General features: G+C 35.1%; 1 protein-coding gene across 1 annotated transcript in view; it reads left to right on the forward strand.

Annotated features, from left to right (window-relative positions):
• Positions 1–26,050, forward strand: part of VPS15 (protein kinase family protein / WD-40 repeat family protein) — a 94,441-nt gene that overhangs the window by 32,083 nt on the left and 36,308 nt on the right. The window contains exons 2-5 of the mRNA XM_089831761.1: positions 4,512–4,586; positions 4,690–4,812; positions 4,992–5,037; positions 5,129–5,289. Of these exons, the coding sequence (XP_089687887.1) occupies positions 4,512–4,586; positions 4,690–4,812; positions 4,992–5,037; positions 5,129–5,289 (405 nt within the window). The remainder of the gene's footprint in view (positions 1–4,511; positions 4,587–4,689; positions 4,813–4,991; positions 5,038–5,128; positions 5,290–26,050) is intronic.

Consider the following 26,050-nt stretch of genomic DNA (forward strand, 5'->3'; position numbering starts at 1 on the left):
GCTTAAGTAAATAGAATAAATAATTAATAATTAATTATTTACTCTTAACACCTTTTGCTTCAGATTCTGCAATCTCTTAAACAACTCAAGTTCATAATCAACAGGAATGAACTTAGCCTTCAATTTTGACACCTTCAATCTCCACCTAGTTATTTTCTATTCACCTTCCTCTTTTTTGTCTCTCTATAATTCTTTCCACCATAAAGCAACATGTCCTTTCAACTTAGTTTGTGCCAACCTTACTCTAAGCGGATCACCAATATCCTCTAACTCAAAGTAGTCTTCGAACTCACGAATCCAATCAATCAGGTCTTCCGGATTCAAAGTACCTGAGAAATTAGAAACATCGTCTTATGCTTCAGCTTCAAAAGTTCTCTATGTCTAGATCAAATAGTTAACTTGTAAAACTCTTCGGTATAATCCTTTATAGACATAACCTTCTGCTTCAGATTTTGCAATCTCTTAAACAACTCAAGTTCATAATCAACAGGAATGAACTTAGCCTTCAGTTTTGCCACCCTCAATCTCCACCTAGTTATTTTCTATTCACTTTCCTCTTTTCTATCTCTCAGCAATTATTTCCACCATAAAGCAACATGTCCTTTCAACTTAGTTTGAGCCAACCTTTACTCTAAGCAGATCACCAATATCCTCTAACTCAAAGTAGTCTTCCAACTCACGACTCCTATCAATCAGGTCTTTTGGATTCAAAGTACCTGAGAAATTATAAACATCATCTTATGCTTCAGCTTCAACCGAGCTTTAGATCTATCCAGCCGACCATTTCTGTCTTCCACAGATCTCTCCATGCAATCGGTTCTATCTTCACCACTAGATCCTGCAGCCTCAAAGTCTTTAGCAACTTCCTCATAACCATCTTCCGTACCCATGTTCCTCGATACAGTAGCTATATCTCTCATGATCTCAACGATCATATCATTCTTCATCAACTACATCTCAGATCTGAAATTTGATCTAACCTTCTCTAAAATTTTAGTCTCCACAGAATCATAGAGATATGCAATCACCCTAGGATCCAATCTTCTCGGAGGCATCCTTCAAGATCTTCGAAAACCCTTTGCAACAAATCCCATCCGAGCATCTTGTGACATACCCAAGTTGTTTGCAAGTCAGATTGCAACCTACCATCTCATGTGAACAACAAAGAAAGGTTTCACAAGTCTAGGAACATAGATTGACAAGAATCGCACGAAATCTCTGCAACCCACGCTTTGACAATTACCAACCAGATCAAACCTTTGCTCTTATACCACCTGATCTAGTGCAAGGTTGAGTGAACCCACAATGATGGTGACCAAGCCCACAACAAACAATCACACAACGAAAACACAACACTAGATACAAGATTTGATAGAAAATCCAACTCTCTTATTCATAAACAATTGGTTATGTGCAATGTGTTGGGCTATAAGGCCTTCTCGGTTACGGCCAAATACAAAGCAATTATAATAACAGTTTTGCAAGACCTCGCAAGATCCAAACAAACCTTAGCTAGTCCAAATCTGTAACACTACAACAATCTGGTAGAAACACCAAGAGAGATCTAAACTTGTGCTCGCAAGCCACCAAGCAACCTTCTTGTTTCCTATGCCCACACAACTACTAACTCTACTCTACCAAGTTCGCAACTTCAGATTCCTTCTTGAATCTTTGTATTCTTAATGCATGCCTACAACTCTACCCAACCCTTCCTCTTATACTTGCACGGCCACAAGTCGGCCTTTTGAAAATAGAATCATCTAGAACCCAAATAAACATAATATGCCCTAGTCTGCTTACAAAAATTAGTAAATGCACACATGAAAAAAAATCAAGACCCAAAATTGGTCCTCATACATCTCACGTTCGATCCATGTCACAATCTCATGCTACTCATATCAAATGCACCAAGTTGGCTGATCAAATCTCCAAGAACACCTAGTTGGTGAGAAAAAGCATCGAGTATCAACAACAATCAGCGGGCACGCCAAGTATATACTGAGCACATTGAGTAAGCATGTCCATCGAGCTCCTTATTCACTAAGTACGAGTTCCACCCAATAGATCATTAATTGAGCACCAACAAGCATCACCGAGTTCCTCGAGTGGAACTACAACCAAGAACTACCACAGTAGTGACTGAGCATCACCTCCTTTCAACCGAGTCCACTGACTCCAAGGTCAAAACCACTCGAATATATAGGATTGCCAACTACCCTAGTATGTTCCTGCATCATTTGGAGGCTTGATGGGGTAGGCACTTGAGAAAATCAGAATTTAAACCCTCACGTGGCAAGGAAACACAAAAATTTCATGTTAATGTGGCAGTTGCAAAGTTTGGATATCCAGCCTTGATAAGTCAATGCAGATTTAGAGGCTTGATGCATCAAGTTGAATTGGAGACCCTAGCCTACAGGTAAAATCAAAGTTTAGGGCTTCAAGTGGCAATTGCCACTATGGTGGATTTTGGATCAAGTCTCCAGAGGAGCTCGGGTTTTATATCTCCATGAGTTAATAGCAATTCTTCTACACCTTGATGTGGCGAGGGTAATTCAGATTTCACACCTTGTTTTCGTAAGGTCAATTTGGAATCCTCAAGTCTATGTTGCAAAACAAAGTTTGCATTTGATGCCCTAATATGACAATTTGATCTAGTAGATTGCAAGATAACATGCGAGGTCAATTTGAAGCTCCATGTGGCAAATTGAAGATTGGATTTGGGAGCCCTATGTGGCACGTTGGCCATGGAAATCAAGCCCTTATGTGTCAAATGCAATTTGGAAATCAGGCCCTCGTGAGGCAGGGCAGGATTGAGGCCTTTATGTGGCGGGGTAGAAATAGAGGCTTCATGTGGCACCTTGCCACATGAATATCTTGTTGACTTAGCCTAGTCATGTTGTTAGTCCAGTAAATTTGTCAAAGGGATGTGACAAATGCCACCAAGTATAATTTGGGTTTCAAAAGCTCATGAGGCAGGCCCTTGCCCTTGAATGCCACTTGGATTTTGTGTGCTCATGTGGTGGGGTGCCACATTAGGCAACTTAGAAATTTAGGTTTGACCTGGCAAGGTGCCAGATGAACATTGATCATGCATTTAATAACCCTTGAGCATGGACTTGATGATTTCCAATTAGAAACTTTTGTCCTTGACCGAGTTTTGAACTTGATCAAATTTGGAAGGCTTGGGAACCTCAAAGTCTCTTCCTCATCATGATTTTTAATTTCAAGAGACTTGCAAAACCTTAAACTACTGCCAATCTATTCTATACCTAAAGCTACTGACAGCAAAGGAAACAGAGGGGGTCCCCATGCCTAATGATGGTGTGAAGACCTCACAACAGGACTCACATTAGGAAAAAACTGCACGCAAGACAGTTTGGATCAGAATGTGAGGGGAGCTTTTCATAATAGAATCATCAATAAAGAAATAAAATTGAGTAATCATGAATAATAGTTTTGAAGTTGAGAACTTTTAGTTTCACTCATTCTACATGATAGTTTTGGTTTTTGATTGGTGAATGAGCATATTTGGGAGGCATAGCTTGTTTGTAAATAATAAGATTAATGCTTGTACACAAATATTCTAGTTATCCTAAATCAGGTGCACTATTAAAAATGCCTAACATTGTCCATGTCCTTGATTGCTGGTTGAGAGAATTCATTATTGCACTCTTCCATTAGGTTGTTTACATAAAGGTTATTTATGCACTTGGCCTTTAGGTCTTGAACATTACTTATATCCATATGCATGAGTCCTAACCTATAGTAACATTAATGGTGACATGTTTTTCCAAGACCACAATTCCTCTATGGTTTAAACTTAAGATAAATAGAATGAAAAAAAACATTTTTGAAGTTGAGAACTTTTAGTTTTACTCATTCTACATGATAGTTTTGGTTTTTGATTAGTGAATGAGCATATTTAGGAGGCATAGCTTCTTTGTAAATAATAAGATTTATGCTTGTACACAAATATTCTAGTTTATCCATATTCCTGTGAAATCAGGTGCACTATTAAAAATGCCTAACATTGTCCATGTCCTTGTTTGCTGGTTGAGAGAAATCATTATTGCACTCTTCCATTAGGTTGTTTACATAAAGGTTATTTATGCACTTGGCCTTTAGGTCTTGAACGTTACTTATATCCATATGCATGAGTCCTAACCTATAGTAACATTAGTGGTGACATGTTTTTCCAAGAGCACAATTCCTCTATGGTTTAAACTTAAGATAAATAGAATGAAAAAAATATTCATCGAATAGATACAATCAAATGAAAAGGAGGAAGATATTAGTGACAATATAGAATTTGGTGCTTATAACATGCATTTGATAGGGAGCATAGAGATATTGATTTTTGTTGGACTTGAATGTTTCTTGCACGACATTTTGTGCATGGAAAACATTCAATGGTTGGTGTTCCGTCCTGAGGCAATTTTTGGCAATAGTAAGACATATTGTGCTCATTCTTTTCTATCTACAACACTCTTAAGTTTTGTTTAACTTAACAGGAATATGAAAGAAGGTTGCATGAGATTAAGGAGAGGCTTCAAAAGATTAAAGACTCTCATGTTTGGCCATTTCAGGTAAGTAATTTTTTTTTAGCATTGCATGTTATGGTCATTTGTTTTTAATTGTGAAGGCCATTCAATGTTAAATAAATAATTTGACATTTGAGCATATACCCAGTGTTGGCTTGAGACTGAGAAAGCTGCATACCTTATTCGCCAATATTTCTTCAGCAATTTACATGATCGATTAAGCACCCGGCCGTTTCTCAACATGATTGAAAAGAAGTGGATCGCCTTTCAGGTCAGCCAATATTGTGCACCATTTTGGTCAAGTTATTCTTTATGTTTTAATTCTCTATGAGGGAGTTTTGCGTGTAGGTTACCTTTGAAACTACTGCAACTTAGCAATATTGGCTAGGTTGAGTTTGGTTTTTGTTTTTTTCATATCATAGTGCCCACAAGAGCATTCTGGTTATGCAGCTGCTGTATGCTTTGAAGCAAAGTCATGAGCATGGGGTCTGTCACGGTGAATCTCTTATGACCTTAAGTAATTTCCCTGTAATATCTTAGAATCCTATGATTTGACTTCACAAAATCTTATACCCGTTTTTTTGTAGGTGATATTAAGTGTGAAAATGTACTTTTGACCTCTTGGAATTGGGTGTACCTTGCGGATTATGCATCATTCAAGCCAACATATATACCTGATGATGACCCATCAGATTTCTCCTTTTTCTTTGACACCGGGGGAAGACGACGCTGTTATCTTGCACCTGAGGTTGGTTGAAGTAGTACTTTGTTCCTTCCTTGTTTTTTATTGCTTTGTAATTATTACTGAATAAAAACCTGCTTTCTATCATGGTGGTGCAGTATTGTATATCAAGAGTTGTTGGTTATCTTATGTGGCTGGTTTGAGTTCAGTGCTTTTGTTCAGTTGATGTTAATTACATTCTGGTTTTCTAGCATGTAAGGGAAAGGAAGTGTATTTTACTAATTAATGTGAAGTTCACAGCAACTTTTGTATGCTCGATTCAGTCATGGCATAATGTGGTTCTTAAAGCTGAAATTTTTAGTTGTCCGTTAGCATGCTTATTTCACGGAAGTGTCTATTGCACAATTACCTGGACATTCCTAATCACAATTAGTTTTTTCCTATTTCTCTTTTTTATAGTACAATTCTTAGTGTGAACTTTTACCCATGACTGTTGGATATTTTGTTGCCTACCTTTTTATCATTTGCTTGCAACTTAATCAAGTTCTGTTTTTCTGGCTTTCAGTATGGCCATATACAAATTAAGATGTTTTATTTTGTGTAAAGATTTTTATTGATATTTGAATTTGAAACTTAAACTTAAATTGAAATGTATGACAGTGTTGGATATATTCAGTCATCGTTGAATCTGTATTTGGAATAGGTTAATGGCCAATTGGATTTTAATTTAAAGTAAATTAGATTATTTCCCCCTAGAATGTATTAATGTCATGATACAGGTGAAGATAGTTCAATAGTATAGCAGCAAAACAATTTGGAGAAAAATTTCACATGCTGACACTGTAAACTATAAGAAATGGAGTAATTTATAAAATTATATGAGATACGCATATAGGTTATATTGTATGTGTGATGTGGAGATTCTTTGGTAAATTTGATTTCAAGAAGTAAATTGAAAATTTAAATCTACTATGGTGTTGGATTCGATTGTCTCTTATTATATGTATTTGGAATTCTCTTATGGCTGATTGGATCTTTTATGAGGCACATTTTTCTCATCAAGTCCTGAATATTCATGATGCTATTTAAGATATTTCATTAATATAGTAGCAAAAGAAGTAATATAAGATGTAAATCTGCAAAGGTACCATTAAGATTGATATATGGAGTAGATTATTGAGACGTATTGAGAAACCATATTATATATATGCATGTAAACCTATAATTGTTACCAAGAGTTTTTGTTAGCCATTTTTCTCTTAACAGGATATGGAAAGGTAGTTACGTTTCTCTTGGAAAGAAACTAGTTTAAATTAAAGAGAGGAACAATTCAAATAAGTTACAAAATCTACACATTTTGACAAATAGTGGCACATAACAGAGAATATACTTTAGGAAATCTTTTAAAGGAAAAACCCAATAAACAATAGCACCACAATGATTATTTTAACAATAAAATAGTCACAATACAATGAGAATGTGTCCATGCTCAGGGAAAACTTTAGTGGCTAATATTCGCCAATTGGCTAATCTCACTCATTGGGGACCCCAAATTTGGCCCATTTTTTTGCACTTTTGGGGTGTCCGTGTTGCCTACACTTTACCAAAATTGGGTCCCATTCTTAGGCTAATCGCCAATAATAATACATAAGTATTTGTATTTTAGTGATGACTTCGCCAATATAATCTAATTTTTCTACGTGGTAAATTAAATATTTCGCCCAAAATTTCCATGGCTTGTCTTAATTGATGGCCATATACACCAATATTTGGTAAAAAATTAATTTAGGTTACATATTAAGTACGTAGATTTTACATGTGTTTCTAGTATGAAGGCTTTTCATGAAAGTTTTTATCCTAGATTTGATTGGGGACACGTGCCTTTATTTTGTTATCTTTCTTTAAAACTTGGCATCCTTATAAAAGTTTGGCTCAAAATAGGATTTAGGCCATTGATTTAGGATCATCCATTGGTTATAAGTAATAGAGGTGCTATCCCTAAACCACCATTCAATAATTTGGAGGGAAAATGTAATGATATAAAAGTGGGATAAATTTAACCTTAAAGTTTGATAATTAATCACGCTCCATATAATAATAATAAAATCATGATTTCTAGGAATGTGTTTTTCATCAATAATGAAAGATTTGTTAGGATTTTATAGATTTTTCATACAATTGAAAAAATTGCCAATAAAATTAAAAAATTTCCTCCTTAAAATAAAAATTTGCCAATAGAATTTTTTTTTTCCCCTAGAACTAATGTTTGATTCCCCAAAGTTTTATACTTTTTCCCAAAGGAAGGTATCTTAAAGTTATCTGTGTCCATGCTATCAAGGAGTTTTTGATCCTGATAGCATCAGTTGTGACATATATCCATCATACAAGACCACACTACATCCTATGTATCTATGAAACCCTTTATAAAAAAATCCAGCAAAAGATAGTACCTCTATGATTATGTGTTGCAGGAGCAAGCAATCCTGTTCCATCAAAAATAATTTCATTTTTATGTTATTTTTTCTGCATTTTGGGTGTAGGTTGGAGCTCCAAGAACTTCTTGTTGAGTACTGTCAGGATAAAATCTTCATTTAACAATGTTCGGCTTCCATTTAAAAAAATCAAAGGCGAATAGTGTGTTTAATGTGGCTTCAAAATTATTGTATAGCATAATTTCAAGGTTTTAAGGGTTGAAGGGCTCCATTGGCATATTAGAAGGAAATTTTAAAGAATAATTAATGTTTATTTTTTTAATTTTGTCATTTGATGCCTAGATAGTGTTCAAAAGATAAGGGGCTTTTGGCATTCCATTTTTGTCTCATTTTTTTCAATTCAAGTCCCTAAATGGATGGAAAAGATAGCGCATTTATAAAAAAACTAAAAAACTAAAATAAATGACTTCAAATTCCAGTGGTGCATGAATTAGTTGATGGTTTTATCCATTTTCCAAAGACATTATAACAGCAAGGCATTGGATGTGGTATAGCAACGAACCATAGTTTGTTTCATGTTTTTGGAGACATTTCAAAGATCAAGTGGAGGGAAATGAAATAGCATATGTGGGTGCCTTACAAGGGTTATAATCTTTATAAAATGCAGTATATAATCATGTTAAAAGGCAGCAATAAACAGCCACACAATTTGGAGAGAGAACTTGCAGCTAGATGTAGAGGATTGTCTGAGAAAAGTGTCTGATTTCAGCTTACCAATGGAAGAGGAATAGAGTAAAGAGAAGAATGAGTTTGCAGTTGCCTTGGTGGTTTTTTAGGCAGCCATGAGAGCTGTAGAATGAAGTTAATATCAATTTTGAAAGAGGAGTGTAACCATGAGCATGTGAAGGCATGCAATTGTATTGAGGTATTTTGTTGCATGATTATATAAATGAAAGTTGCAATGAAGATTTGTTTCAGATTTTGTTTTCATATAATGGATTAGATGACATGTTAAGGCTGCAAGATTGTAGTTTGACAAGACCAATCAATCTTGTAGATCATTAACATTAAAAGAATCACAATACAATCAGAATATGTTTCTGTACCAAGGAACTCATATTTCTGTTTGGATAAATTGTGGCATGTGCTTACAGTGTCATCAAAACAACATTACATCCTAAGTATCCAATATTTAGGCATCGACAGCCTAAGAAACAACAAATACTTTTCCGAACCATGGTTTAAAGTCATGAGTAAATCCATGGTCAAATTGGTCCAACTGGACCCCCATGTGATTGTTGAAGATAGTGTGGCTGCGGGAGAGTTCAAAGTTCAAACCATCAATTGATTTATGCAGATGTCTATGTGCACATTATTCCTCACCGCTTGATGTGTGACATGGCTTTGTGTGTGGATTGTCTTGGTTTTATGGCTCCTTCGTTTGAGGTGGTTCATAGATATGAGCAATGCGGACACACCAGTTGTTCGATGTTTCTTTGTTCTCTCGTGTAGCCTTCTTGCATTCAAAGGAGTTCGTACTTAGTGTCTATGAGTGCGGACATGGCTTTGGTGTCATCTATGTTCTGTTGGTAGAGTTATTGCTTCTCAATGAAACACTAATTTCCAATAGTTTAATTATGAGCTTTGTCAGTTCTTGTCTTTTTGGTGTTAGACTTGTAGTTATCTTTGAGCCTTGTCATTGTCGGTTCATTTTGGAGCGTTGGTTTCATATTTGTGGTATTGTGTTGCTCCATAATGACATGCAATTGGTCTTTATTGAAAGATCCTTCAGTTTTTTGGAAGAACTCAATTTTTCATTTTGTTGTTTTTATATGAAAACACATCATTTTTTGATGGTTGCGTGGTTATAATTTTCAATAAGAAAGGAACTACGTGTATGATGTTTTGATATTTCTGTGACTGAAGAGCAAGGTTATCTTGTGTGAATATGTGCAATATTTGCTACAATATTGTTTTGTATTTGATTAAGGAGCATTAGATTTGTATGTGCGAGGCATTCTCTTTGTTCATTGTATTTGGGAGATGCTTAGAGAACTATGAAAAAGGCTTATTGATTGACTATTGAGAGTTATCAATCATAAGCATGGGAATATTGCAATCATGTTGATTGTCATGTCCTCTTTTCCAGGTTAGTGAATTTAATTGCGTGCTAGCCTATTTTGCCTTGGTCTTGAGGGCTAAATGAGTGTTCTTTGGGATTAGTTCAGTGTTTGGCCTAGGTAGTTACAGTTGCTGGCCAATTAGGGTTGTTTCCGTGGGGTTTCCAGACACTTAACTATTATATCTTTGAATATGAATCATGAGTTCTATGTAACTCTTATTTGTTACATTCCAATTTTTGACCTAATTTGAAATATAGCTGTTAAGGTTATGAAGTCAGTTGACAGTTAAATTGGTTACAATCCTATGAAATGATAAGATGGTTAGTCATTATAATCTCATTTGAAGATAACATGCTAGTTGATTATTTATCACGAATCCATGGAATTGAAAAGGTAGCTAGCCGTTATGATTATTTATAACTTGTTACGATAATATGATTTAATTGCAGAGAATTTCCTTGCAGGAAACACGTTGAAGGGGTGGGAGCATTGTCAGAAAGAATTAGGCTCAGGAGCATCACCATCACTAGGCAGATGGGTCGAGGACCTAGCGACTTGAAACAGGATACATTTGTGGGACCCGCATGAGCTATTTAAATAAATAATTGAATTAAAATATAAAACATACCTCAAAGGATTTTAATTGATCTTTCATTATATTATTATAATAAATATTTATATACGTGCATATAAATATAAAAATGAAATGACACCATTATATTATAATAACTTAATATAATGATGTCACCGCATTGATATACTTACATGAACGTATGCAAGTATATATTATAATAATAATATTCAAGATATAATAATGTTTGAATTATTATAATATTCGAATTATAATCTTCCAACTCTATTCTTTTCATATTAATATCCTTGCTTTTAACCGATTAACATTTGGCATGATAAATTAAATTAATAATTGGAATCCGAATGGTTTTAAATCTTTAATTAACCGATGGAAACCGAGAAGCCACGACTAGTCTTTTTTATAGAAGTTGTATTAGAAGTCAGGCAACACAACTCCCAGCCTTACTGTCTTTCTGCTATCATTTCCGTATGCACGCTTTGTAACAAGCCGAGTTTCCAAGATATCACAATATATTACCTATATCCGCCCATACCTTGAAATCGCCGTATCCAGCTTGATCGAATTTGTGTGTTTCTACTAAGCCGTGCAAGAGTTCCAGTTGGAAGATGTGAGGGTGCCGAATCCAAGTCAAGTCTTCAATGAACCAGGTTATGAAATGCTTCCAACATTTTATGTACTGCCTTTTTCCTGAATGTAAGACATAGTGTAGCCGGCTTGGCATGGTAAATCAGTATTAGGATAGAGATTAACATGTGTAGCACTACTGTTGATTGCCTTCAAATCACATAGAGCCTTCCATATTTGTTTTTGTTTGTAAATGTTTTTATTCATTGTATCTCAGACCATCAATAAAGAAGTTGATGGTAACTTAGGGGTCTCAAAATGAAATATGAACCATCACAAACAATATGGATATCAACAACAATAATTATACTATTTTTTTTTGAAACCATGTTAAATGTATATAAGAGTAGCATGCTTATCCAATAACACGGATATCAATGGGAATAATCATGCTGTTGTTTACCGTACTAGTAAAGAAATTAACGCATACAGACAATGACCATGAATAGCAGAATAATAATCGTAATAGTAAGTGATTGATGATTTACAATGATCCCAGACGGGCTATAAATACTACCGCCGAACCTTCCCGAAGGAGTCTGTCGGCCACAATTATTCTATCCACTACAAATTATTTACCGCCGGACCGTTGGCTACAGAATACCGAAACACCGCCGGACCGTCGGCTACAGAATACAGAAACACTGCCGGACTGTCGGCTACAGAATACCGAAATATCGCCGGACCGTCGGCTACAGAATACAAAACACTGCTAGACCGTCGGCTACAGAATACAGAAACACCGCCGAAACCATCCAGTCGGCTAACAGCTGTCTTAATCCATAAAAACTAAGAACAGAATGCTCACAAATTTCTAACACCTAGGATTCATCGGCAATGAAGCCATGAAATGGTGAAGAGGTGTAAATAAAAAAAAGAACAGAATGTTCATAATCTTTCAGGCACCTAGGATTCACCGGCAATGAAGTTCATAATCTTTCAGGCACCTAGGATTCACCGGCAATGAAGCCATGAGATGGTGAAGAGGTGGAATGACTCTGCAAGAACGTAGAAGAGAAATCAGATATGATTAAATTAATTAACTAAACAACAAATTTTGCAATCTTTAAGAATGTCCTTTTCAAATCAAACATTTTGATAAGCTGGAACATATATGTTGAGAATCAACAGATAGAGTCGATTGCTCTGAGATCCGAACACCTAGGATTCACCGGCTGTATAGCGATGGAAAAGGGTGAAGAGGTGAGATGGAGTTTGCAATGACTAAGAAAATAAAAGTCAAATATGATACACTAAATCTAGAATAATATCATTTAATAGCTCATGCATGATTCTATTATTGTAACTCCTGCTGTCAAGTCTAGTGCTGTGGTTAGAATCTTAGATACTAGGATGCTCAGTAGATGACAAATGTTCCAAGTCCAATTCCGAGTAGGGAGGGCCTTTCTCGTTGGAGATTGTGTGGGAAATAAGTTAAAGTTCGAGGTTGGGTGGTTAAGCCCCTGACAATGTTTCACCTCTTCCCAAGTTGTCAGACGTACCACAGACAAAGATAAGCTTTACATTCAATTGTTTGTCTGAAACAGGTACTTTTACTTTTAAGATGTAAATGCAAGACTAAGGTAAGATTAATTGAGTTTTATCATCGATACAGTTTACATTTAGTTGCGAGAGAAAGATTTATCTGATGGAATGTTATATCAATCTTTCATTTAGATGAATAATAAATATGAGCATATCTTCTAATCTTATGTTATTGCCACAAGGAAAGGAATGATACAGTGGAATTTGAAGCCCTAATTGATTCAGTGGTATCTAAAGCCCTAAATGATAAAATGGAATTTGAAACCCTAATTGATTCAGTGGTATCTGAAGCCCTAAATGATACAGTGGTATTTGAAGCTCTAATTAATGATATTTGAGGCTCTAATTGATATAGTGGTATCTGATGCTCTAAATGATCCAGTGGTATCTGAAGCCCTAAATGATCCAATGGTAATCATGCCCAAATTGATACAGTGGTATTTGATGCCCTAATTTTATATAGTGGTATTTAATAGTAATCGTCATTTGATTTTGATATAACGGTATTGAATGGTAGTCATTACATGATTTGTGGACTAATCTGGATGATTGCAAAAGCATTGTTACAATGATTATTGGTTCAAATTCCATGGTATGTAGATTTAAACTTCCATAGAAAATTCATTTATGGTATTTCAATTCTTAGTTAAGAAATTTTGTTTAATTGATTTTAACCGTCAATCTCATTCATATGAACGAAACTGACTTAACTGACTTCCTATGAAATTGAAGTAATAACTGTATTTCTTTGAGTATGATAGTTGTTAATTAAGATCTGAGAAAAGTGGATGTTACATTATTAATTAATGTTATTTTAGTGGACATAACATGAATTCTTTTAGCATTGATCTAGATATTTCTCTTCATGATAGATTGATTCTATAAATTATTATAAATCTCTCTTGGTTGCAAGATGGATCAAGAAGCAACAAGATAATGAGAGATCTCATTCAAGCTGAAGAAATGATCAATCATAAGGACTCTGATTGCAGTCATGAGATTGAATTGATAGCACATAACCTATTAAAGAGATCCACCTACACAGTTTGTCATTATAATTAGTTTTTTTCAAGAGGAAGAAATGACATGTAGAGGTAGACAAGTCTAAGTGCAGAAATTAGATACAAAGGGAGCTTGAGTGGGAGATGTAGAATGCCATGTCTTTTGCAGAGGATCAACAAGCTTGTGTAGTAGTGTGCTTGCAAAAGCTCTTTGTTGCACAAACATTGGAGTTAATTTACTAATATCATGTTAATCAAAGCTATGAGAACGCTGCTCCCGTTGGGAGAGTCTCAGCTAAGAGGGAGTCTCAACATTCATTTGATATTTTGTGTTAATGAGTTCTTTGAAAGAGAAGTTTGAGGCGAAATCCCTTTTAATGAGTTCTTCTTTGCGAGAGAAGTTTGAGGTGAAATCCCTTGATAATGAGATCTCTGCAAGAGAAGTTCGAGGTGAAATCCCTTTTTAATGAGTTCATACGAGAGAAGTTTGAGGTGAAATCCCTTGTTCTACACTCTGGGAGTAGCTATAGTGGACATACGGTCTAGGAGCAACCATGTTGGAAGTTGTATGCGACTCGATGACTTTATTTCCTGTTTTTCTGATTTATTCTCTAGGAATAGCTATGGTGAATATTGTTATGACAAGATATCAATTTTTTATTGAGAAATATCAATAATTAGATTATTATTGACATTTATTTTGGTTGTAGTTCCATTGTGTTTGTCAAGGTAAGGCACACTATGATATATTTGATCTCTCTCTTGCTACGAAGGAGTGTTAGAGATACTGTAGTTGCAAGAGAGTTCATACCATCAATTGATTAATGTAGATGTCTATGTGCACATCATTCCTCATTGCTTGATGTGTGACATGGCTTCGTGTGTGGATTGTCTTGGCTTTATGGCTCCTTTGTTTGAGGTCACTCATGGTTATGAGCAAGGTGGACATGCCAATTTTATGTTGTAAGTAGTTCAATAATTCTTTGTTCTCTTGTGTAGCCTTCTTGCATTCAAATGAGTTTATACTTAGCATTTATGAGTGCTGACATGGCTCCGGTATCATCTCTGTTTTGTTGATAGAGCTATTGTTGTTTAATGAAACATGAATTTCCAAGGGTTGAATTATGAGCTTTGTTTGTTCTTGCCTTGTTGGCGTCAACTCTTGGTTATCTTTGAGCCTTGTCGCCTTTGGTTCATTTTGGAGCATCAATTTCATATTTGGGGTATCCGTTATTCTATAATGGCATTCGATTGGACTTTATTGAGAGACCCTTTAAATTTTTCGGTGGAGCTTCTTTGTTTCCCGTTTTCTTTCATATAAAACAAATATCATTTTTTGGTGTTTAGGTGGTCATAATTTTTCATGAGAAAGGAACTTCAACATGTCTAATGTTCTTGTTGGCAAGTTGGCTAATGTGATTACATGGATGTTGTCATTTTATGGCAACCCTCTTATCAGTTAAGGTAGCATAAAGTAAATTTATAGTTTTGGTAAGAGTTGATGGAGAAATTGTTTAAATATGACAAAGGATAATTGTCATCAAAGGAATTGTTTTAGTCAACTAGTGTCACTGGAAGCAGATAGATGGCCACAACTTTGGAATATGGTATAGTAGAGTGTAGATGATATATCTATGTTCGCTAATATTTAGTATGATATTTGGAATGAGTTTTGGATGGAAAGCATGAAGTCAATTAGTTATTGCAGACTCTGATTATGAGGCAAAGAACAGATAATTGAGCTAAGGAATTGAATTGTCTTGATGATTCAAGAACTTGGCAATGTAGGGACGACACTTAGATGTTAAACCTAACTTAGCAGATTGTGATAAAAAGTTTTGAAAAGTGTTTACACATTTTATTATTTAAGTCACTTATACAGAGTAAATGTATAGGGTATATAAGAAGACATTTCAAATATGCAAAGTATGACAATGCTATGATTATGATATGTGAACTTTATGTATGTTGGTATATGTATGTATGAATGATTGAATGCAATCATATTTTATATGGACATGATTAGATGCGAGGAATACACAAGGACTAATCAGATAATGAAGATATCAATAGAGTTAGTTTTGGTACTGTATCTATATTTCTTTTATAGATTGTACTTTATTGTATCAGCATTGAGCTCCTTTTGTAATACAACTCTTAATAGGCTTGAGACCTCTAACAAGGTCTAGTCGTCTAACAAGGACAAATGTACCAAAGTGCATGTAATAGTCTCCTAACAGGGTCAATACTCCTTATAGAGTTTTTTAATTAGTGCATCATTTTGTGGATACTACTCCCATTGGGGTTTTCCCTTAGCTAGGGTTTCCCTAGTTAACAAAGTATGGTGTTGTAAGTTTTATTGTGCTATGCAGTTTACTTTTCAGTTTGTTTATTTATGCAAGTACATGGTTAATTGCTGAAATCCATAATTGAGCAAAAAATGTTGGAATACTGATTCAGCCTCCTCCCCCCCATTTCTAACAATTGGAATTCAAGCTTAGTTACTCAAAAGAAGTTTAACAACTTTAGGAAGATCACATTGGATTCATCAGATTTTTAAAGTAACTATGAAGCAACATTTGAAGAATTGCATGAAGCAATTAATGAGAAGGAAAGATTGAAAAATAAGCTCAAGGATGAACAAGATTATATTAAGAAGCTTAAAGATTAGATATATGCTTCAAGTGCCAAAAGAAAAGAGTTGGATGAACAGATCAAGGAATCAGATTTGGTTGCAAAATTAAAGAAGGAAAATAAATAATTGAAGCATGAACTTGAATTTAGGGATTTGAGCACTCAGATTCTTGAGACGACAAAGCTATATCTTGATAAGAAATGAAAGTTCTGACAAACTTGACGAGAAACTAATGTTACAAAAGCCTAAAGGAGACATGACATGGATTGTGTTGAAGGAGAATGTTTTAAGGAAACTGAGATATTGGTAGAGCAAGAACTTGAACAAGATACAAATCAGATATCTGATCAGATTGAAGAACCTAGAGAACAAAGGAAATCTTTTAAAGGAAGATGCTATGCATGCAACAAATATGGGTACATGAAGAAAGATTGCAAAGGTAACATGGAAACAAAACCTATTGGATATTGTTTCAATTGTTGGCTTTATGGAGATAAATCACATGAATGCAAGAAATGTAACCAAAGATCTAATTTAAGAACATATTAAAGAACTAACATGACAGCACGGAGACCTTTGGGGATAAATAGTGTTATTAACAATGATGTCGCATGCTACAAGTGTAATAACTTTGGATGCATCAGCAGAGATTGCAGATTGCAAGTTAACTAGAATGGACCAAGGTAAGGAAATTCAGTTGTTACATGTTACAATTGTAATAATTTGGGACATACAGCTAGGTATTGCAGATTCGTTGGATTTGTGAACAACATGAGAACACCTAATGTCAGAAGGAACAACTATACTAGAAGAAAGAACAACAAAACACAGTATGAAAGCATTGACAAGACTTTTGTAAGGGAAGGCAATATTGCTAACAACAAGGTATGGAAAGAAAAAGATCAGGTAAGCACATAGAACAAAAGGGAAGCAATGTCAAAACACTGAACCCTTTACTTCAACCTAAATAGCTATGATAAGATATACGGGGAGCACTTCACCAGAAAACTATCAGACTCGGATTTGAAGAGTTAAGGCATGTGGAGTTAACTTAAAGTATGTCAGACATCATAGATTCTATAGCTCAATTTGCAGATGTTTATTTGAAGATCTGGATGATCGTTGCAAGTTTGAGCATGTTTTGTTAAACTCTATCAACTTGTCGTACTTCACTAAACAAATTGATGACAAGAGTGTTATGCTAAGAATTTAAAGGGTAAATTAGAGTTCATTATCACCATTCGAGCTATAGAAAACGCTAGAGAGCCCTTATTGAAGAGTTGGAAGCAATTCAAAGTGTTTTCAGAAGATTTGTTGGAAGCCCTAATGGGATCCTCGTGAGGTATTTTCCATATTGCGAAGTTGTTATCTATTGTCAATTGCAGTTGTTGAAGTAAATTAAGCATGGATAAGCCACAGTTTTACAATGTACAATGGATAAGCAAGTTGGCTAATGTGATTACATGAATGTTAGCATATATGGCAACACTCTTATCAGTTAGGGTTGCTTAATGTAAAGGTACAATTTTGGTTAGAGTTGATGGAAATATTGGCCAAGTATGGTAAATGATAACTGTCAGAAGAGGAGCAATTATAGTCAGTAAGTGTAGAAGCAGATATATGGACGCAATTTTGGAATATGGTATAATACACTACATGCTATATCTATGTTCGCTAATATTAATGACTGTTGGAATGAGTTTTGGATGGAAATGATGAAGTCAATTAGTTATAGTAGAATTAGAGTATGAGGCCAAGATCGCATAATTGAGCTAAGGATTTGAATTGTCTTGACAGTTCAAGACCTTGGCAATGTAGTGATGACATTGTAGATGTTAACCCTAACTTAGCAGATTGTGATAAAAAGTATTGATAAGTGTTATACACGTTTTGTTATTCAGGCTGACTGGACAGAGTAAATGTAAAGGGTATATAAAAAGACATCTCGGATATGTGAAATATGACAATGCTATGATTACAATAATGCTATGATTATGATATGCAAGCTTTAATTATGTATGAATGATCAGATTCAATCAGATGTTATATGTGCATGATCAAATGTGAGAAACACACAAGGACTAATAAGATATTGAAGATATCAGTATAGTCAGTTTTGGTACAGTATCTATATCTCTTATATAGATTGTATCTCTTTGTATGGGTAGTAAGATCCTTTTGTAATACAACTCCTAATAGGGTTGAGACCTCTAACAAGGCTAGTCCTTTAACAAGGATAGATATACTAAAGTGTATTTGCTAACAGGCTTAACACTCCTTACACTGTATTTTTGGTTGGTGCATCATTTTGTGGGTACCATTCCCATCGGGGTTTTCCCTAGTTAGCAAAATATGGTGTTATGAGTTTCATTGCATTATGCACTTTACTTTTCAGCTTGTTTATTTATGCAAGTATATGGTTAATTGCTGAAATCCATAATTGGGCAAAACGTTTTGGAATACTGATTCACACACCCCCTCCCCCGCTCAGCATTCCCTATTTCTAACAGTTCTAATATTTACATATTTGAAGAGCAAAGTTATCTTTTTGCATGTGCAATATTTGCTAAAACATAGTTCTGCATATGATTGATTACCATTAGATTTGTATGTATGGGTCACTCTCTTTTTGATTGTATCTGGGAGATAAAACAGCTTATTGATTGACTGTTGAGAGTTATCAATCATAAGTGTGAGAATACTGAAATCATGTTGAGCACATAATGGAGGAACCATTTTTCGGGTGTGCCTGGGTTTTTTCTCTGAGAAGGTGGCTTTTTGCAGGATATTGTGTCATCTGTTTTTGTATTTCTGATTATTGCATTCTTATTTTCTGGTTTGATAATTTAACAGTGCCTCAACACATGAATGCATCAGTATCTAATTCTCCATGGAGAATCTTGACCTTACAACCAGGGGTGTCAACTATTCAAACCATGAGCTCCACATTACACCTGCATATCTTCAAATTGATCTAGTAGAAATATTTTGACAGCCACAAGTCTAGATAGGGGCTCAACTGCAATTCTAAAATTAGTTATGAAATCCATTAAATGATTCTTTTTCTTGCTTCAGACCATAAATTAGTCCATTAGAGTTAGGGAAAGCACAACCACTCTAAGGTCCTAGTATTCTCAATTTCTAAAACACTACAAATGACAAATCTACAATATACCTACTAGGAAAGGGCATTGAGTGTTACAGAAATCGACAAACTTATCTTAAGCCTTAGCTTTCCCCCCACCTTTCCATTTTGCATCAACCATATAATTAACATTCCAAATTTTAACTGTTTCCTATAAATGTTATAAAATATACATAACCTCCATTGATGGAGTCACTAAGGCTTTTAGCACAGACATGGAATGATAGAAACTCTATTTTTGGACATGTAAAGAAAAACACACAGTCTCTCCTTATTGTATTAAACTTAAAGAAAACCTTGAACTTGCACAGAAAAGCTTAAATTGTTGCCCGGCTTACATTCTCAAGCAAATATCAAGCAATCTCAAGCAATGCAAATCTTCTCACAGGCAAAAGCTTTTTCCCAAAACACCAGTAGCACTTCCTAGGGGTTGGAAAACGATTAACTCTTTGTTTTCTTTCTTTCTCGAAAATATAGTCTGATGTACTTTTGCAATTAAAATATGAAAATAATCTTTTTGGAAGACGTGCAATTACATTTCTTGATTCCATCCCATTTTAAATTAATTTTAAACTTATAAGCAAGTTCAATGATCTTGAGATCAATGAATAAAGTCCTCACAGTCATCAATTCAATATGTTTTATAAAAAAATAATTAAAAACGTAGAGTGAATATACTTTTATGGTTTTAATGATGAATTTAAGATGGTTTTAAGAACGCCTAAAACAAGATATGCCTACATTTATTGTAGGAGATTGGCTGAGAATAAAGCATAAGCTATGTTATGTAGTAAGATGGGTATGAATAAAGCATACACCAAATATAGGTAAATAAAATGAATCAAATAAAGTAATGAAAGAATTCTTAATTATTCTAGAAGAATAAAATAATTTTTTTGCTTAATGAGTATAAAGCAAGGATGGGGTTATCTTTAGAGGATTTTTCTTGCCATTTCAAGAATGTCACGACTGCTTGTAATTAGGGGGTGAGGAGGATTCTTCACAATATTCTGGAGTGGTTGTGTTAATGATGTAGCTTCAGTCGGATTGACTTATATTGTAAATCATGGATTCATATGATATTTGGAATATATTTGTGCTTATATATATATGCATATATATACTAAACAAATTATTATATTCAATTGAATAAATTTCATTAGTGTCTCATATCAAATGAACTTGCTATAGTCCCAATGGTTCACGGGCTATTAAACAGAAATGTTTTAAGGTTCAAACTACGCAGGGTCATGATGCGTCATTGATCTTACGTGAGGTCTTTTCACATCATATATATCCTAAGTTCATACGGTTGGGAACATATCAAAATCACAAATATTATACCTCCGTATCCCATGCAATCTTCAGTGATGATTCTCTCAGAGACATCGATGCATAATACATACTCAGTCACAGGTAACGTCTGTTCTCATATACTCTGCTACAGATAATGTCTTCCTTCACATAGTCTGCTACGGATTACACTTGCCCTCCATACTCTGGCTCGGGTCACAATTGAACAGTTGAATAACAATTTATTGTCAATATCTATCTGATCCACGATCCTAAACATGGTATTGGAGCCAGGTTCTCTGCAAGGCCGAGATTATGCTTCTCAACGTGCAGTATTGATTGAAAATTGGTTTGGTTGGCTATACCTGGAGTCATTGGTTGAAGATCTCAATTGGATGTGTCATTTTTGTGCAAATCATGCATTAAGGGACTGTTATGTGAGCAATATACAATCACCGATGCAGGATGTGTCTATAGGCATTGTCATCTGAGTACCCTGCTATAGCTCATAAATGTTGGGTCATCTGCTCCTGGATGGAAAATCCCTACTCCTGCAGACTTCAGAAACTCTGCTTAAACATTTGATTTGGAGAATATTTATCTTAGTTGCCTGGTTGTGTGCATGTTGTTTTCCTGCTCTACATACGACCATTATAGACAGAGATTTGTGTGCATGTGTTGAAATTAAATCAGATTATCATGCTATTTGGGGAAAGTGGAAGGACGAGTTAGAATCCTCAACTTGTCAATTCTTGTGCGTTATTAGAGAGTAATATCTGTTTGGTAGGCTAAATCTAGCAAAGATCTAACTATGCTGTCTATTGTGGGTCCTTCCTATACAAGTGTGGACTTAATGGAATTGGTTTTAATCTACAGATGCAATATTTCCTTTTATTTTTCCTGCAAACGATATTTACTATTGCCATGAGTGGACGAGTTATACAAGGTTGATTATATTTTTTCAAAATATGTGTTTGGCATCGAGGACATTATCATGTTGTGAAGAGATACCTTATAAGTGAATATTAGTTTTGATGTTTCGTATGTGACTGGGCTAGATATGTTTTTGCGTGATTAGTGAAGGAGTTAAAGATCGCTTGACTATTCTGCTATTGCTGAAAAAAAGGGGTTATAGAGTACTGCTTTTGAGTTGGTGCTCAATTTGAGAACGATCACCAAACTGGACGACAAAATGCTATTGAGCAAAGAAGTGTTAATTGTGTGAGCCATAGAAATTACAACATGGAAGATGGAGTTGGTTTGAAGGATGCTGGTATTGTGATGGTTTCTATTTGCCTATTTGGCATATGGAATTGGTGTCCTAGTGCATTAAAAGATTTGATATTGAAGATTACCAGTGGAACCACCCCACCTATTCATAGCACTATATGATTCTCAAGCTATTAAAAGTATTTGGATTTGGTAGACATTGGTATTTGGGAGCAATTGTTGATCTAATGTTCTCTATAATATAAAAGACCAATTTTTTTTTAATTACCTTGCAATTTCATGCAAACCAAAGGTACGAGCAAAATATACTTAGAGATAATAACGATTAATATGAAAGGATATGCAGTGGTAGACTGCTCATAATAGAGCAAAAGTGACCAATAGAAAATAATGGCAATTGATACAGAGCAGTGTTTTAAAGGCTAATGCACAACCAGTGACAAAAAGAAAGTAGATATATCACTGTACGCAGGACATTCCTCATACCTAAGATAACTAAATTGTGCCAGAAATTATATATGTTGGAGTTCAAAATCTTATATTTTCTAATCCATTGGGGAGGAACTTAGGAAGGGAAAGTGAGACCCAAATAAAATATATTTTCTCCAACAAGCAAGAGAATGACAACCATTTATCGGGCCTCCACATTGAGGAGAATAAGTGTCAAATTAGAAGAGATATTATCTTCACACAAATAGAATAGATGAGAATAATTATTAAAAAGGCATTCAATCTAGTATTCCTAGAGTAAATAAGACTTCAATAGGCATACTCGGTGGACATCCAAGTTAACATAGAAGAAACAAAACAATCATTGATGCAAAATTGAAGTCTTCACCTCCATGGTACATTAGCATTTTATATACTTTCCCACATTCTAATAGTTGAGAGGATTATTGATATCATTTCTAAATCAACTAAACCCTAAATCGGTCTCCATTGTGGAGTTATTTATGAAATTCATATGAAACCATGATGCCTAAGGATGCTGCAGTTTGCACACACAGTTTGAATATAAACAAGGGTTTGCAGAAGTGGTTATGATGTAGTGCGTTACGCATGCTATGATTATCCTCGCCCTCATATTTGATGACAAGAACAAGATTTATGTAGTCAGAATTCTTTGAAATTTTTTGGCATAATAAAATGGATCAAGAAGCATAAGCATAGTGACGAGACTCGCTGCGAGTCGTTCGAGTCAGTGAGTCAAGTTACTTTAGCTGGGTCAAAGTGACCCGTGACCCGGGCTCGGCGGGTCAACTGAGCTGACTTAGCTAACTCGCTTGACTCGGTAGGGTGACTTAGTTGACTCGCCTAGCTGACTCATTTGACTCGGCTGATTTTTAATTTTTTTGCTTTTGTAGTTACGTAATCGATGTATGTTATGTATGTGATCAAATTACCTTATATTTTATGTTTTTATTGTGTCTTTAATCTTTATTCAATAATGGGTGCATGGAATTAATTTAAATCTAAAAAAATCTCTAAATTTCAAAGGTTTTATCACTTTGCTGAGTCACTGTTGAGTCCGAGCCAGGTCATGAGTCGAATTACCCTTGCTGAGTTTGAGCCAGGTCCGAATCTTGTTACTTTGAGCATAAGAGATTGTATTAAAGCAAGAACCTAGTAATTGCTGACATGTGACTTGAGTTGACTAACACTGGTAGAGTTTGATATCCTTTATACATGATTATCTCTCATTGATGTTGACAACGGCTGAAAACTCTATAAAATAGAACTGGGAATTTTACATTGTAGGGGGGGGAAATAAGCAACGTACCATTCCCATTGTTTAATAACTACTTATATGAAAGTGCTTTCTGATTAGAGAAACTTGTATCGAGTATGGTGATGTGCAGATAAGTACTTATTATCCTTGAGTGTTACATTTATCTACTCAATGTAGTCTCTCTTCAACTTGTATTTTTATACGTGCTACAAGAACTATTTACCTTGATCTTTTTCTTTGTTTGTAGGTATGTTCTTGCAGGAAAAGAAGATTGGTACATTGGGCATGCTACCAAATACTGTGCAGGAATAAATCTTATGACAGTAGCTTCAAAGAGGTTTTGATCTAGGATACATTAGTCATTTGATGTTCATGCTAGACTATAACATCCCTAGATAGATGGATACTTGTTGAACCAAGGAGCATGACATGACTTGCTGCCAAGAGGTAAGAAGGATGATACCATATTCAACGGGAATCTGACACTTCATCATAGGCAACCTTGTACGAGTTGATATCGGATTTAGAGGGAGTCTGATATTCCACCAGAGGCAACCTTGAACGGAAAAAGCCAACAGATTGAGAGGGAGAAGTTCGAGGTGAAATTCCTTGTAATACATTCTTCTCTGTGAGAGAGAATTTTGAGGTGAAAGCCCTTGTTCCTCCCTTTAGGAGCAGCTATGGTGCATCCACCCTCTGACTTGGTTCATGGTGGATATAATGAGATGTGCTTTGTTGCATATGTGGATCATGTCATGAAAGGTGAGGATCTTTCAATTGATGTATTTGTAAAGTTGCTATTGTAAGGTGATGATCTTAGCAATGGTTTGACCTGTTATCATGATAGACTACATTAAGTTGTTGTCTCGGAATGTGCTAGAGATCATGATAGACTACGTTAAGTTGTCCCGAAATGTGTTGGAGATCGTGATACTACATTTGTTATTCTTGTGTTCTTGATCTATTATCATGATAGACTACATTAAATTGTTGTCCCAGAATGTGTTGGCGATCATGATAATGAACATATCATGATAGACTACATTAAATTGCTATCCTAGAATGTGCAAGAGATCATGATACTACATTTGTTGTTCTTGTGTTCTTGATCTATTATCATGATAGATTACATTAAATTGTTGTCTCGGAATGTGTTGGAGATCATGGTAATGAATGTATCATGATAGACTACATTAAGTTGCTGTCCTTGAGATCACGACAAACTGATTACTATTCATGATGGAGACTACATTAAGTTATGTCCTTGAGATCATTGTTATCAGATAGACTACATTCAGTTGTTGTCCCAGAGTGTGCCGGAGATCATATAACTCATATCCTTTAAAGATATAATATATTTTTTTGGTAGGCATCACGAAATTGATGCCTGTGCACGTACCAAGAATATATCTATGATAATTGAATGATTATATTCCCAAATCAATTTGAGATGATTGTATTGTGACAATCCTCCCTAGCTAAGAGGAAGTGTTAATGTAGCTTCGCTCAGATTGACTTATATTGTAAATCATGGATTCATATATATTCTCAATATATTTGTGCACACACACACACACACACACACACACACACACACACACACACATATGCTAATCAAATTATTATATCCGATTGAATAAACTTCATTAGTGTCTCATATCAAATGAACTTGCTAAAGTCTCGATGGTTCATAGGCTATTAAACAGAAATGTTTTAGGTTGAAACTACGCAAGGCCATGACCCTACGTGGGGTCTTTTCACATCATAGATATCCTAAGTTCATACGGTTGGGAACATATCGAAATCACAAATAATATTACCTTTGCATCCAATGAAATCTTCAGCGATGATTCTCTCATAGACATCGACACATAACACATACTTAGTCACGGGTAACGTTTGTTCTCATATAGTTGGTTACAGATAACATCTTCCTTCACATAGTCTGCTAGGGGTAACATTGTCCTCCATACTTTGGCTCGGATCACATTAGCCACTTACAGTCATGATCCTACATGGGGTCTTTTCACATCATATATATCCTAAGTTCATATAGTTGGGAACACATTGAAATCAGAAATAATATTACCTTTGTATCCAGTGTAATCTTTAGCGACGGTTTTCTCATAGACATCGACACATAACACATACTCAGTCACGGGTAACATCTGTTCTCATGTAGTCTGCTACAGATGACGTTTTCCTTCACATAGTCTGCTACGGGTAACATCTGCCCTCCATACTTTGGCTCGGGTCATAGTTGAATAGTTGGATAACAATTTATTGTCAATCTCTATTTGATCCACGATCTTGAATAGCTTGAACTAACACTGCAATATAGTGCAGAGAAAACTTGGGAATATGAGGAGAAATATATGTTGTTAGGTGAGGTACATTAATAGATGAAGATAAATTGATAAAACCAAAAAATTATGGAAGGACACCCTCATGGTTGCAGAGACAATAGAATTGAGG

The sequence above is a fragment of the Cupressus sempervirens genome, chromosome 5 (genome assembly GCF_028749045.1).
Source record: "Cupressus sempervirens isolate cs-2001-9-10 chromosome 5, ASM2874904v1, whole genome shotgun sequence".
NCBI classification, from domain to species: Eukaryota; Viridiplantae; Streptophyta; class Pinopsida; order Cupressales; family Cupressaceae; genus Cupressus; species Cupressus sempervirens.